At 37.1% G+C, this 15,686-nt stretch overlaps 1 protein-coding gene across 5 annotated transcripts in view; it reads left to right on the forward strand.

The window, feature by feature from the left end:
* Positions 1-15,686, forward strand: part of NBEA (neurobeachin) — a 975,192-nt gene that overhangs the window by 67,895 nt on the left and 891,611 nt on the right. For all 5 annotated transcript variants that reach the window (XM_070409180.1, XM_070409183.1, XM_070409179.1 and 2 more), the window contains 3 exons: positions 7,686-7,917; positions 11,231-11,331; positions 11,573-11,668. In XM_070409180.1, the coding sequence (XP_070265281.1) occupies positions 7,686-7,917; positions 11,231-11,331; positions 11,573-11,668 (429 nt within the window). The remainder of the gene's footprint in view (positions 1-7,685; positions 7,918-11,230; positions 11,332-11,572; positions 11,669-15,686) is intronic.

Below are 15,686 nucleotides of genomic sequence, written 5' to 3' on the forward strand. Positions count from 1 at the left end.
CAGTGATTTTAGCTTTTATTTACTTAGCATTTTTAGATTTTTTGTGTCACTATCTTTGCTTTTAAAAATCTTTTCTTTTTGCCTGGATGGTATGGCTCAGTGATTGAGCATTGACCTATGAACCAGGAAGTCAAGGTTCGATTCCTGATCAGAGCACATGCTGTGTTGCGGGCTTGATCCACAGTAGGGGGCATGCAGGAGGCAGCCGATCAGTGATTCTCATCATTGATGTTTCCATATCTCTCTCCCTCACTTTTCTTCTCTGAAATCAATAAAAAAAAATTTAAAATGTTTTTTTAGTATTTATTGCTAATTTTTTTAAAAAGTAATTGAGCCTTCAGTTTTCTGCTTTCTTGCTGAAATAACTTAAATAAATTGGTTCTTTTTCCTTATTGTGATTTACTACTTCTGGATGTTACATTTCTTATCCTCTGAAAACATTTTGTCTTTCCTCATTTTATCCCACACACTGTTCATAAAACACTGATTTTTTTTCATTGAGCTATGACGTATCTGAAATGTATTTTTTAAGTTTACCATCCTTGACTTTGTAGCAAGCTGTTTAGATGTGCTTTCTAGTCTAGATTAGAATCTTGGATCTGCCATTTACTTATGTGTGACCTAGATCATGCTGCCTCACCTCATTTATCTGTAGTTTCTTTCTATGAGGACAATTATGTCTTTTTCTCATAGGATTACCAGAGAATTGTTTCCATCATAAAGGCCAATTGTTTCTACTTTTTTTTTTTATGCTTTAGTTTATAACTATTGAACTACTTGTTAGAAGTGGGGAATAAATATTTTCCTAATCTTGGAATGATAGTTTCATAAGCATTAACCACATTAACACTAATGTATTAGAAGTTATAATAAAGGTTAAAAAGACTATCAGAAAACATAGGCCCATTCTACATTATCCACAATAAATATTTTTAGAGCTGCTGGCAAGTTAATCAGAGAGCCTTAACTGAACTCTTTTGTTATTAAATGGTATATCTAAAAGGGGATTGTTCTTTTTTACTGTGAGATGGAACCTTAGGCTTCACATAACAGAGCCTGATTGTTGGAATTACACATGTTAAATGTTAATCCCTTTAAAAGCAAACTATTATTTTTCAGCTGAGCTCATCTCTGTTATTTTACACATTTCATAATGGTTTTTGGTTACTTCAGATTCTACTAAAGCACAAAGAGCTCATTTAGGACATTAGTCTAAAAAAATACTTCAATGTTCTTCCAATTTATTTTATACTAATTCTTGACACATTTATCCAGTTACTTATAGGCTTAAATCTTGGTTGTCTGCTTCTGTTACTTCCATCAGTAAGTATCCATGTCATTGTTTTTCAAACCTTTTCATCCTCTATATGGTCCATTCTAGAGAACCTCTTCTGAGTTACTATTCACTGGTCTACAATGTTCAAAATTGTGACCCAGATCAATTGGGCATATAATTAGTAAATAAATAAGCAGTTCTTCAGTAAGACTATGGCCTGGCAAAAATGATATTTGAATTGGTTTTCATAGATCTACTAGGTAAATAACCTTAACTAAGTGCTAATTACATGCCCAGCTTTGTTCTTAACTGCTTATAACCCAGTTACTTTATTCAATCCTCACAACAATTCTATTACATAGGAACTTTTATTCCCATATTGTTATGAAGTAACTGAGATTTAGAGAAGTAGTATTATTAACCATATTAACACTAATGTATTAGGAGTTATAATAAAGGTTTAAATTAACTTGCAAATGGCCATACGATTGAGTGAGTGGTGAGGCTAAAATCTAAGTCTAGGAAGTCTGAATTCAGAGCCAAACTCTTAATCAGCTATTATTGTGAATAAACCAGAACTAGTAAGAATAGTTGAAGTTGTTTCATACATAGAAGTAAAACTAGCCTTTAACCAGAGAGAACCTCTAGATCAGCTAAAGAAGTTAACACAAGGACTAGTTTCTTATAAAGTTGAATTTTGGAGCTATTATAGAGAAAAATGTATAGAATACAATATATTAAAAATTGAGGATATTTTTATTTTTAAATTCTTAAATTTTAGAAGATTTAAAAAATATTCTTAAATGAGCTTTTTATTGCTTGTATGGACTTGTGCGAAGACAGACTTACTGGATTTTGATCTTATGGCAATTTGCAAGTTAATTAAACTTTTTGTGCCTGTGATTACTTATCTGTAAAAGGAAAAAATATAGTTTCTTTCTCATAAGTTGTAATGAGAATTACATTATCTACACTAATAAAAGACAAAGATGCAAATTAACCATCGCTCCATCACTCTGCCACTCTGCTACACCCACAAGCCACGCCCACCAGCCAATTAGGAGTGTGTATGCAAATTAACCCAACTAAGATGGCGGCAGCCAGGGAGCTAGAGCAAGCAGGAGCCTTGGGTTGCCCCCTGCAATGGAGGAAGCCAAGCTTCCCGCCTGCCCTGGCTGGCCCTGGGCTCTGCTCAAGGCTACAAAGTTTCAATTGTAGAATATAAATAAATCCCAGATACCTGCTTCCAGCCCACCAAAAAAGAAAAAAGAAAAAAAGGAGAGGCTGGCGGCTTGGGTCGCTGAGGGGCGTGGCCAGCCTGAAAACGGCCATCAGCCCCTCACCCAGGCTGGCCAGGCACCGCAGAGGGAACCCCCCACCCTGAAGGTGCTGTGGGCAGCCTGAAAACGGCCCTCAGCCCCTCATCCAGGTTGGCCAGGCACCCCAGTGGGATCCCCACCCTGATCCGGGACACCTTTTAGGGCAAACCAGCTGGCCTGCACCTGTGCACCAGGCCTCTATCCTATCCTATATAATAAAGGGGTAATATGCAAATTGACCCTCACAGCAGAATGACTGGGAATGACTGGTCACTATGACACACACTGACCACCAGGGGGCAGATGCTCAATGCAGGAGCTGCCCCCCGGTGGTCAGTGCACTCCCACAGGGGGAGCTCTGCTCAGCCACAAGCCAGGCTGATGGCTGCCAGCACAGTGGTGGTGGCGGGAGCCTCTCCCGCCCCCTTAGCAGCGCTAAGGATGTCCGACTGCAGCTTAGGCCTGCTCCTTGTGGGCAAGTGGACATCCCCTGAGGGCTCCCGGGCTGCCAGAGGGATGTCTGACTGCCAGTTTAGGCCCATTCCCCCAGGTAGTGGGCCTAAGCCAGCAGGTGGACATCCCCCAAGGGGTCCCAGACTGGGAGAGGGCACAGGCCGGGCTGAGGGACCCCCCGAGTGCACAAATTTTTGTGCACTGGGCCTCTAGTTTAACATATATAAAGCACTTAGAATAGCATTTAATGGCATGTAGGGTTAGGTAATCATATTCTTATTATTTATCCCATTTATATCATACCATGTAGTCATTCATCCATATTAATAAATACCTTTCTTTCTTGATGGAAAATTAATTCTACTTTTTGAATTTCATTTCCACTTTCTCTCTGTCCCTCATCTTAATTCTCCATTGCTTCCTCTTTGTCAACTACTCACAATTTATATCTTCTTTTATGCTTTATGTGATATGTAAGCCAACCACAACCTTTTTTGGAATTAGGTATAGTATACATACTATATACATATATACATCTTGATTCTTGGAATTTAGCACTATTTGTGCATGGGCTTTTTCTTTTCCACAGATATACTCCTAGTTCCTAGAATAGTAAGTCCCAATCTTTAATAAATAAAATATTTGGTATATGAATGGATGAATGAATAACTTCAAGACTGTTAGGCATTTTGTATATGGCTATTATTTTTTTAATTGTTGTCAATATTACATATGTGTCGCCCATTTTCCTCCTTTTTGCCCTGCCCCCCTTCCCCCCCCCCCCCCCCCCCACCTATCCTCTGCCCCATCCTAGGCCTTCCACACACTACTGTCTGTATTTATGGGTTATGCATATATGCATATTTGATCTTTTTTTTTTATCTCTTTCTATCCCTCCCTCCACCTCCCCACTGAGATCTGTTATTCTGTTCCAAACATCCATACCTCTTGTCCTATTTTGTTTGTCAGTTTATTTTGTTTATTAGATTCCACATATAAGTGAGATCATGTGATATTTGTATTTCTCTAATTGGCTTATTTCACTTAGCATAATAGTTTCCAGGTCCATCCATGCTATCTTAAAGGGTAAGAGCTCCATCTGTTCTGCAGCTGTTTATATCCACTCATCTAGTGATGGGCATTTGGAACCGTTTCCAGATGTTAGCTGTTGTAAAGAACGCTGCTATGAATGTAGGAGTGCATATATTCTTTCTGATTGGTGTTTTGGAAGTTTTAGGATATGTTCCCCGAAGTGGTATTTCTGTGTCAAATGGCAGTTCCATTTTTAATTGTTTTAGGAACCTCCATACTGTTTTCCACAGTTGCTGCACCAGTCTGCATTCCCAACAGCAGTGTACTAGGATTTCCTTTTCTCCACAACCTCACCAGCACATGTCATTTGTTGATTTGCTGATGGTAGCCATTCTGACGTGTGTGAGATGGTACCTCATTGTCGTTTTGATTTGTATCTTTTAGATGATTAGTGACATGGAGCATTTTTTCATATGACTAGTGGTCGTCCGTATGTCTTTTGAGAGTTTTTATCATAAATGAGCACTAGATTTTTTTAATGCTTTTTCTATGTCTATTGATGTGATTATGTGATTTGTATCCTTTATTTTGTTTACGTGATGTTTTATGTTTATTGATTTACAAATATTGAACCAACCTTGAATCCCAGGCATAAATCCCACTTGGTCATGGTGTGTGTGTGATCTTTTTAATGTATTGCTGGATCTAATTTGCTAATATTTTGTTGAGGATTTTAACATCTGTGTTCATCAAAGATATTGGTGTATAATTTTCTTTCTTTGCAATGTCTTTATCTGGTGTTGGCATTCGGATCATGTTGGCCTCATAAAAAAAGCTTGAAAGCCTTCCGTCCTCTTGAAATGTTTGGAATAGTTTGACGTGGATAGTTGTTAATTCTTTGAAAGTTTGGTAAAATTTGCCTGGGAAGAAATCTGATCCAGGACTTTTGTTTGCTGGCAGTTTTTTGACCACTGCTTTAATTTCATTAGCTGTTACTGGTCTATTCAGGTTTTCTGATTCTTCCTGTTTCAGTTTTGAAAGATTGTATATTTCTTGGAATTTGGCTGTTGTGCCCAGGTTGTTGGCTTACAGTTGTTCCAAGTAGTTTCTTATACTCCTTTTGTCCCAATTAATTAATTATCTGTCTAGAGCAGGGGTCCTCAAACTACAGCCCACGGGCCACATGCAAATACAAATATTGTATTTGTTCCCGTTTTGTTTTTTTTACTTCAAAATAAGATATGTGCAGTGTGCATAGGAATTTGTTCATAGTTTTTTTTTAAACTATAGTCCGGCCCTCCAACGTTCTGAGGGACAGTGAACTGGCCCCCTGTTTAAAAAGTTTGAGGACCCCTGGTCTAGAGCCAGTGGTAGGCAAACTCAGTCAACAGAGCCAAATGTCAACAGTACAATGATTGAAATTTCTTTTGAGAGCCAAATTTTTTAAACTTAAACTATATTGGTAGGTACGTAGTTATTAACTTAATTAGGGTACTCCTAAGGCTTAGGAAGAGCCACACTCAAGGGGCCAAAGAGCCGCATGTGGCTCGGGAGCCGCAGTTTGCCGACCATGGGTAGACTTAGTGGGACAAATGCAGGTGACCAGGAGTCAGCAATAATGGCCTATCCCCTGGTACTTCAATGCCTCTAGACAGCTGAGCCGAACTGGAACACATGAATATACAAGACAGAATTAGTATGCAATCACACAAGGTTTATTTACCTATTCCTAGTGGGTCCTAGGCTCCAGCAAAGGCCACCCGGCGATGCACACCGAAAGATGGACGATGAAGATGGAGACAGACAGGCGGCCGCAGTTGGTTCAGGCTCACACAGTAGAGCAGTCAATCAGGGGCTTGTCTCACAGAGCGACGTGGAGTCCTCCTCTCAGGCAGGAGACGTGGACTGAAGAAAAATCTGGTGCTTATATAGTCGGTGGTAAACAACTTGTGTGTGTCTTATCAGTGTGGACCAGACGGTGTGCCTTTTGCTAGGAGCAGGGTGTTTATGCTTTAAGGGCTTAGGGCATTCACATCAAGATAGTGGGGCATTCACCACATTTCGGAAGTTACAGAGTATTGGGGTCTTCACACAGCAAACATTTCACATATTAATTACTTCATACAATAATTATTTCCATACATTAGAGAGGTTTCCTTATTACCATAACATCATTATAACACCTTTGTATTTCTGTGATGCAGGGTCCAGATGCAGGGTGTGGCAAGAAAGGTGGGGTGAGCTGTATCCCAAGGGCAGGGTATTTGCCTTTTTCCCTGGCTTTGGCTGCTGGGAGGGGCCTGTGCCTCTTAGGAAAAATGAACTGATGCGGTATTGGTCGGGGAGACATTAGATCACAGGTCTCCCAGCTGCCACTGTTCCACGTCTACCCCAGTGCTTCCTACCCCAGCCTCTCCTCAGTTAACTTCCAAAGCATCCTCCTTCCACCAAAGCCTCAGTTGAATGGCTACATATAAAAATCCTGTGCTCTGAGATTTTTTTTTTAAATGTGGCTTTATCTCTGACAGGCCATAAGCTCCAAGCCTTTCACAGCTGAATATTATGTGGGCCATTGTTCTCAGCTCTGGTGCTTTGGGTAGGGGTGTCCAGCCTAAGGTCCGGGCCTTGATGCTCTGAGGGGAACCCCTCATTCTCAGCCTATTGCTCTTGGAAGCTGGGCCAGCCCTCTTTTGACCCTTGCCTTTCCTTTCAGTCTCCAGATGGTTTCTGCCCTTCCTTGTTAAATGTCTCCTCTTCAATCCTCAATTGATAATGCCAGGTGAATGTTCCCCAATTTAGTTTTATATCCAGTCTGACTCTGGAAGGAAGTGCAAAAAAGGTCCACCTACTCTGCTGCCATATTGAAATCCATGTATGACTATTATTATCTTTCTAAATTTCCCATTCTATTGATAAAAATGATATCCAGTTTGTCAGTGTTCTTCTTTAAGAATGGTACTTAAAATGGAATATAGTAATTTATGTGTGATTGGTCAATTGAGAATGAGCATCATTCTTGTATGTCTTTTATTATATATGTATTTGTCTATCACTATACTTGAAGTAGCATTTGGGAGGTACAGTAATACTTATGACTAATTTAGCATAATGCCACATGTCAAATAGGTTGCTGTTAGATCAACTTTCAACTTTTTAAAGTATTATAAGATAGGTATTTCTCTTTCAAACTTTTTAACATTGATTATTTCATTTCAGCATTTACATTTTATTTCTTAAAATTTATACTTAAATTTTGTCTTTTAATTTTTATCACTTTTAAGAGCCAAACCCATTTTTTGTAGGAATTTTTCCTGAATCCCACCCAGGAGTAATAGTCTCTATTTTGCTCTGTTATTCTAGATTTGAAATCACCTTTTTCCATTAAAAAAATTTACATTTCTCTTTGCAAATTTAATTCTTACAAAGCAACTGTGTTCACTTATCTGTAGTTTAGAAATTTTTATCAAATTAGTTTTAGACTAAACAATGACAATTTTTAGAGTAGCTATGCTTTCTTGCTAGTTGAATGTTTGGTATTATTTTATTTTATTGTTATAAATAACCTTCCACCTTATTAGTTATTGTGTCTTTTTTTCTTCTTTCAGCTGGTTGGTGGAGAATTTGACTTGGAGATGAATTTTATTATCCAGGATGCTGAGAGTATAACGTGCATGACAGAGCTTTTGGAGCACTGTGATGTAACATGTCAAGCAGAAATATGGAGCATGTTTACAGCCATTTTACGAAAAAGTGTTCGGAATTTACAGACTAGCACAGAAGTTGGGCTAATTGAACAAGTATTGCTGAAAATGAGTGCTGTAGATGACATGATAGCAGGTATGAGGTTATCTGACAGGAAAATACAGTTTAAATGTTTGTAGAGATTTATATTCTATAGGTAATATAAATTTGTTGAAGCTACCTTGATTTAAAATAGATACATAGAAATGTATGGGAAATTTGCTTTTTATATTAAGGGAAAATCTGGCAAATGTAGGATGACTTCTTCCGTATTAGACAAACATAATTACTAATTTTGCTTTTCCAGGTTTTAGAAAATCTAAATATGAATAAATGCTATGAAATCTACCAGAAAACTAAGCAGTACTTTCTATGTAGTATTTAATTAAACTTTTACATAATTGAAAGATACAATACATATTATATTTCTGTATAATGGGCACTTTATCAAATTCTTGGAACTCTGTGCTCTTTAATTTGACATATATGGAACTATGACAGGAGGAACTAAAAATTTTAGGATAAACTTGTTTTACTCGGCAGTTTTTGAAGAAATACTTGTAGAAAATAAACAGATATATTGAGGAATAGAATATAAAATTAGCATGAAATTTCAAGATAAAATATTAATTATTGTACTTTTATTGTGTTATTTTAAATAATAATTTTGAAGTCTTTATTCTTCACCACAAGTTCTTTATCTCCCTGCAAGTTCATTCCCTTTTGGGTTAGATGCACTGAAATATAAATAGTTGAAAAGTTAGTCCCAGACTAATAGTCATTCTCAAAAAATAAATGTAGAGTTTGAAGTTTTGATTCTCTGAAGCCATGAACCTTGAGCATAAGTTTCTTCTGACATGAAAGGGGTTTTATAATTCTAAAAGTGACAATGTGATTCCACAATATCATATCTGATCCTTAAAAGTAGTTCAGACACTAGAGAATTCACTATGCTATTTTGATTTATGCTTTAATTAATACTAGTAGAGCAAAACATTAATCAGAATAGAGTGGAATGAAGAATAGGTTAAAGATGAATGCTTTTTAAATTTAAAGAGTATTTTAAAATTTTCGTCTTTCTTAAAGAATATATTAAAATCATTTTTAATTGCTTTCATGGTGGTATCTACTTATTTAGAATGATTTAGTATTCTTTATATTATTTACTAATGATTCATTTGAAGAAAAATTAGATTCTAACAAAACACCTTTTTAATGTAGATGTACCATTTGTGTAAATTCTAGCATTGTTTAAAGAAACTTATTTTTATAAAGTTATATGTACATGTTTTATTGAAGATTGTGTGATCTTTGAATACTTTACCTGGATTTAATCTGTTAATTTTTTTTCTCGGTAAATAATAAAGTGTCTACCACTTTATAGAGTGCATTTTTCAAAATGTGCCACATTTACATACATAGTGGTTACAGGCATATAATTGATGAGCATTCCAATGTATGGTTATAGTAAGTGTGATAATGCCACAGAAAATTCATATATAGTCTTTGCTTTAAATAATAATATGATAACAAATTTCACTTTTTGTTCTATTAAGCATTGAATAAGTGTGAGGAAAATACCTCTGCACCTTACTTTTCAGAAGAGAAATTAAAATTTAGGCAATATACTAATGAAGTATCAGTAACCACCAAAAACCTACTAAATTTTAACTCTGAATATTTTGTAGCATAAGTTCAAAGACATACATTTTATTTAATAATGTGAAGGTATCACTAAAAGGTGGAGTAAATTGATAGGAGAATTTCATAGTTTTGGTATTTTTTTCTCCCTTAAAAATCTTGTACAGAAAAGAAGACTGGTTACATAATTAAACTGAGCTACTTTGTGATATGTACTATAAATAAGAAATTTTAGTAATTATATAATTGAATACAAACTTAATAGATCACTTTTTATGGCATACATAGGAGATCAGAGAAATGGAAATTACATATTTCAAAAAAGTATTTGTAGGTGAACTTTTAAGAAATCTATGAAGATTGAAGCTGACTTTTAAAAACTGCTTTATATTAACTTAGAGGTGTAAGATGCTTAATTTTTATCCAGAATTCTTTCTTAGGAACATATCCTCTGACTAATTTGTAGTAACTATTAACATTTTTGTTACTTGAATGATGAAACATTTTATTTTCTTAAAAGATTTCTCTCAAAAATGGCATATTCACTCACAATTTTATCATAGCGGTTGCTTACTTATTGTGGCATTAAGTGAAAATTAGTCAATTATTTATTGATGAAAACGACCAGTTAAATTTCTATTTTGAAATCATAAATATTTTTAAAGTTTCAAATTCCAGTTATTAACCTGTGGTATTGGATAACCTATATTATATGTCAATAACTAATTATTTCAACTTAACCTAATCTTTTAAAATTGATCATTAGTTTTTTTAGAATGTATATGTATATTGATTGTAATCAACTTGTATAGTATCTTTAATTCTTAGGCAGTATGTTAGAAATCAAGAAAATGAAGTAAAAATATTTAGATGCGTAATTTGCAAAAAAAAACAATTGATAGAGGTATGACTCACAGTCTAGAGAAGGGAAAGTAATTAGGGACAAGGGATTAAATATATGTGTTTTTTATTATTTGGTGAGCTAGTATGTCTCTTATGTGCACATAAACACATTGACATAATGGCTATGACTAGTAGTGCCTTTAAAGGATACTTCTTTTCAGGGACTGTTGATTGAGAGAGTGAGGTCTCTGAAGCCATACTACCTACATTTGAATCCTGACTTTACCACTTACTAAATAGAGTGTATTGCAGGAAATGTGATTAAGTTATCTGTGCTTCACATTCCTGATTTTTAGAAGGGGATAGTGGTACTTACCTCTTGGCTTGTTGTGAGGATTTGTGAAGTTAATACATGTATATCAGTTGGAATAATGCCAAGCAAGGAGTGAAGTACTCAAAATTGTTGTTAATGTGCCAAGGAATATTTCAAAAACATTTTCTAAAAGAAAATATTGTGAGCTATCACTTTTTCATTTGAAATAACCAGTTTAAAAAGTTAAGTCAATGTACTTTTGAATATTTTTGCCTACCTTTCCCTGCAAACAGCAGGTTTGTGTGTATATTCTGGGAACTTATAAAAGTCTATTTTATCTATTTACTAAGAAAACTTAATTAGAATGGTATACTTGATGCGGGAAAAATTCTAATATTTACATATAATTTTTTGTTTTTCTGATGACTTAAAATTAATTAGAATGACTATTATGAGGATGTATGTTATATATATGTATATATATATATAATATATATACATATATATATATTGAAATGACACTTGATAACTTCTGTTCTTTTAAAAAGTATATTATCTTGACAGATGGAAGCTCATGACTAGAGTTCAGAATAACTTTATTTTCCTTTGAAGATCTTCTAGTTGATATGTTGGGGGTTCTTGCCAGCTACAGCATCACTGTCAAGGAGTTGAAGCTTTTGTTCAGCATGCTTCGAGGAGAAAGTGGAATCTGGGTAAGCTGTAGTCAGAGTGAAAAGTATCCAATATCGGTACATTAATATTTAATGTTCAATAATTTGTCTTTGGAGAGCTATGGACTTGAATTTATAATGGAAATTCTTCCTCTTAAAGAGTTACATAAATGATTTAAAATTAATTTTCTCTCTAGTTAAAAAAATAGTTCAGCGGGTAATGTGATGTATTAGGTATTTTTACTAAATTTGTACAATGCCTTTATTTTTCTTGTTTCCTCAGCCAAGACATGCAGTAAAATTATTATCAGTTCTTAATCAGATGCCACAAAGACATGGTCCTGATACTTTTTTCAATTTCCCTGGTTGTAGTGCTGCGGTAAGTTTAAAATACACATGTTTATTTTTATTTACATACTAGAGGCCCGGTGCACAAAAATTTGTGCACTCAGGGGGCGGGGGGGAGGGGGGTCCCCCAGCCCGGCCTGTGCCCTCTCGCAGTCTGGGACCCCTCGGGAGATAACGACCTGCTGGCTTAGGCCTGCTCCTGGGTGGCAGAGGGCAGGCCCAATCCCTAGGTGCAGCCCCTGGTCGGGCTCAGAGCAAGGCTGATTGGGGAGTTGGGGCGCCGCCCCCTGTCATGCACAGAGCAGGGTGGATCGGGAGGTTGCGATGCCACCCTCAGTCACGCTCAGGGTAGGGCCAATTGGGGGGTTGGGGCACCGCCCCCTGTCACATTCAAGGCAGGGTTGATGGGGAGGTTGCGGCGCCACCCCCTGTGATGCACAGAGCAGGGCCGATCAGGGGGTTGGGGCTCCGTACCCTGTCACACACAGAGCAGGGTCAATCACGGGGTTGGGGAGCTCCCCCCTGTCACGCAAAGAGCAGGGCCGATCAGGGGTTTGAGGAGCTCCCCCATGTCACTCACAGAGCAGGGCCGATAGGGGAGTTGGGGCACCGCCCCCTGTCACACACAGAGCAGGGCAGATCAGGGGGTTGGTGCACTGCACCCTGTCAAACACAGAGCCACAGGGCAATCAGGGGATTGGGGAGCTCCCCCCTATCAGGCACAGAGCAGGGCGGATAGGGAGGTTGTGGCCCCGACCCCTGTCACACACAGAGCCGCAGGGCGATCAGGGGGTTTGGGCGCTGCCCCCTGTCACGCTGATCCCAGTACCGGGAGGCATATTACCCTTTTACTATATAGGATAGAGGCCTGGTGCACGGGTGGAGGCCATTTGGTTTGCCCTGAAGGGTGTCCTGGATCAGGGTGGGGGTCCCCACTGGGGTGCCTGGCCAGTCTGGGTGAGTGGCTGAGGGCTGTTTTCCAGCTGGCAGATGATTAAAAGCTCCCAACCGCTCCTTGTTTTCTTTCTTTTTTTTTTTTTTATTCTGGGCCAGCTTTAGCTCTGAGGCCTCGCTGCTGAAAACATCGATACAATTTTGCGGTCCGGGGCTGACTGAAAGCCGGTTTCTGGGGTTTTTTTAGCTTCTTATTTGCAACATAGTACATAGTTGCTTAGAGTTGTAGCTCAGAGGCCAGTAAGTGAGGCGGGGAACGTTGGAGTCCTCCTTCACTGCAGCAAGCAAGTCTCATGTTTGCTTCCAGCTGCCTGGCTGCTGGCCGCCATCTTGGCTGACAATTAATTTGCATATACTCACTGATTAGCCAATGAAAAGGGTAGCGGTCGTACGCTAATTACCATGTTTCTCTTTTATTAGTGTAGATTTTTAAGTCAGCTCTATTAAGGCATGATTTACATACAGTAAAATTCACTAATTTAAAAAGTGTAGTTCGTTAATTTTTGAATCGTTTGGTAATCACCACCACAATAATAATTTAGAACATTTCCTTTACTCTCCAAATACCCTTGTTTATGTTTGAAGCCAGTACTCTCTTCCCAGCCCCTGTTTCTTATAACCTCTTATTTATTTTTGTGGTTGTTTAACTTTGCCTTTTCTAGAATTTCATATAATTAAAATCACACATTTTGTAGTCTTTTTGTCAATCTTCTTTCATTTACCATATGTTTTTGAGATCATTCTTGTTGTAGCTTACCAGTAGTTTATTAATTTCCTTTTTATTCTGAGTAGTTTTACATTTTATGCATGTACCATAGCTTATTTATATATTCACTAGTTGAAGGGCATTTGGGTTTTCAGTTTTTGGCTATTATAAATAAAATAACAATGAGCATTTGAACATAGGTTTGTGGGAATGCTTTCCTATCTCTTGAGTAAATGCATACGAGCATAATTGCTGTTTTTTGTGTTTTGGTTTTGTGTGTGTGTGTGTGTGTGTGTGTGTGTGTGTAAGTGTGTGTTTCATTTCATGAGAAACAGGCACATTGCTTTTTATAGTTGAAAATTTTGCATTTCCACTAGGAATATATGAGAATCTTGGTAGATATGCATCCTGATCATTGTCGTCTTTTTAATTTGAGTCATTTCATTGATTATGTTAGTGGTGCACCTCATTGCAGTTTTTTTTTGTAGTTTTAATTATGTATTGTTCTCATGGCTAATGATGTTGAGCATTTTTTCATGCATTGATTAGCCAGTCTTATGTCTTCTTTTGTTCTACTTGTGTTAAAATATTCTGTTTATTTTAAAAAAATTGGTTGTCCTATCCTAAGGGTAAGGTTCTAATGTATATTTGGGGTATAGTTAATTTGTCAGATATGTATATGTCAAATAGTTTCTCTTAACCTGTGGCATGTCTTTTTAATTTCATAACATTTTTTATAGTATTCAAGATTTTAATTTTGTTTAATTAAAATTTTTTTATGGCATATGCTTTTGTAATAACAGAAAATAAGATCACGACATTTTTTTCTCTTATTATTTCTACTAAGAGCTGTGTTGTTTTAGCTCTTACATTTAGGCTTATGATCACTTTTGTGCTAATTTTAAAAACATTGTGTGAGGGAAGGAAGGTTGGAGATTAAGTTTTATTTGTGTTATATATTAATATTGAAGTATTTCCTTAACTATTTGTTGAACAAACAGTTCTTTTCACATTTGTTTACCATGGCATTTTTCTCAAAAACTATCTGAACTCCCCATTTTGTTTCTTTGTCCTATATAGCTATCCTTATGCCAATATCAAATTATCTTTATTGTTGTAGCTATATAGTAGTTCTTGAAATCAGGAAGTATAAGTACTGCAAATTTGTTCTTTATTTTAAATATAAATTTGGCTATTCTATATTATTTGCATTTTCATATACATTGTGAGTAAAGTTATCAGATTTTATAAAAAGCCTGCTGTAATTTTGATGGTTAAAACTATAGAACAATTTGGAGATAATAGATCTCTTAGCACTCTTCAGTCTTCCAGCTCATAAACACAGTATATCCTTTTATTAGGTTTCTTTGATTTTTCAGCATTTTGTAGTTTTCAGCATACAAGTCTTAAAAGTCTTTTGTTAAATTTATCCATATAATAATATATATATGACTTTTGGCTAGTAAATGGAAATGCTATAGATTATTGATTTCAGAGAGGAAAGGAGAGGAAGAAAGAGACAGAAACATCAATGATGAGAGTGAATCATTGATTGGCTGCCTCCTGCACACCCCACACTGGGGGTTGAGTCCACAACCTGGGAATGTGCCCTGACCAGGAATTGAATTGTGATGTCCTGGTTCATGGGTTGATGCTCAACAACTGAGCCACGCCAGCTGGACGCTGGGTTTGGTTCTTTATTTGAAACTAGAGGCCTGGTGCACGAATTTGTGCACCAGTGTGGTCTCTCGGCCTGACCTGTGGGATCAGGCCAAAACAGGCTTTCTGACATCCCCTGAGGGGTCCTGGATTGTGAGAGGGTACAGGCCAGGCTGAGGGACCCACTGGTGCACCATCGGGTCCGGGGAGAGACACGGGAGGTTGGCCAGCTGGGGAGGGACCGCGGGAGGGCTCCAGGGCATGTCTGGCCTGTCTCACTCAGTCCTGATCACTCAGTCCCAGCAGCAAGCTAACCTAATGGTTGGAGCATCTGCCCCCTGGTGGTCAGTGCACGTCATAGTGAGTGGTTGAGTGGCCTTAGCATATCAATAGCATATTAGGCTTTGATTGGTTGAAAGGTGGACGGGTCAACCAGACACTTAGCATATTAGGCTTTTATTATATAGGATTGTTTGTGTATCTATGTATGTGTTTGTGTGTGTTTCTGTTTTATTTTTATTTTTAAAGCAAGCACTTATAAATCTTTGGTATGTTGAGATTTTTCCATTGATCATATAATGAATGTTTTCTATGTCTTATGTCACATGCTGGGAGTCTAAATTATATTCCTTACTCTTAAGGAACTCTAATGGGTAGACAGATGTAAAAACATCTCGTTAATATCAAGCTACTGTAGATTTACTTACTAAGTGCTATGAGAAAACAATGA

The sequence above is a fragment of the Myotis yumanensis genome, unplaced genomic scaffold (assembly GCF_028538775.1).
Source record: "Myotis yumanensis isolate MYYU_CA2020_CCGP unplaced genomic scaffold, mMyoYum1.0.hap1 SCAF_3, whole genome shotgun sequence".
NCBI lineage: Eukaryota > Metazoa > Chordata > Mammalia > Chiroptera > Vespertilionidae > Myotis > Myotis yumanensis.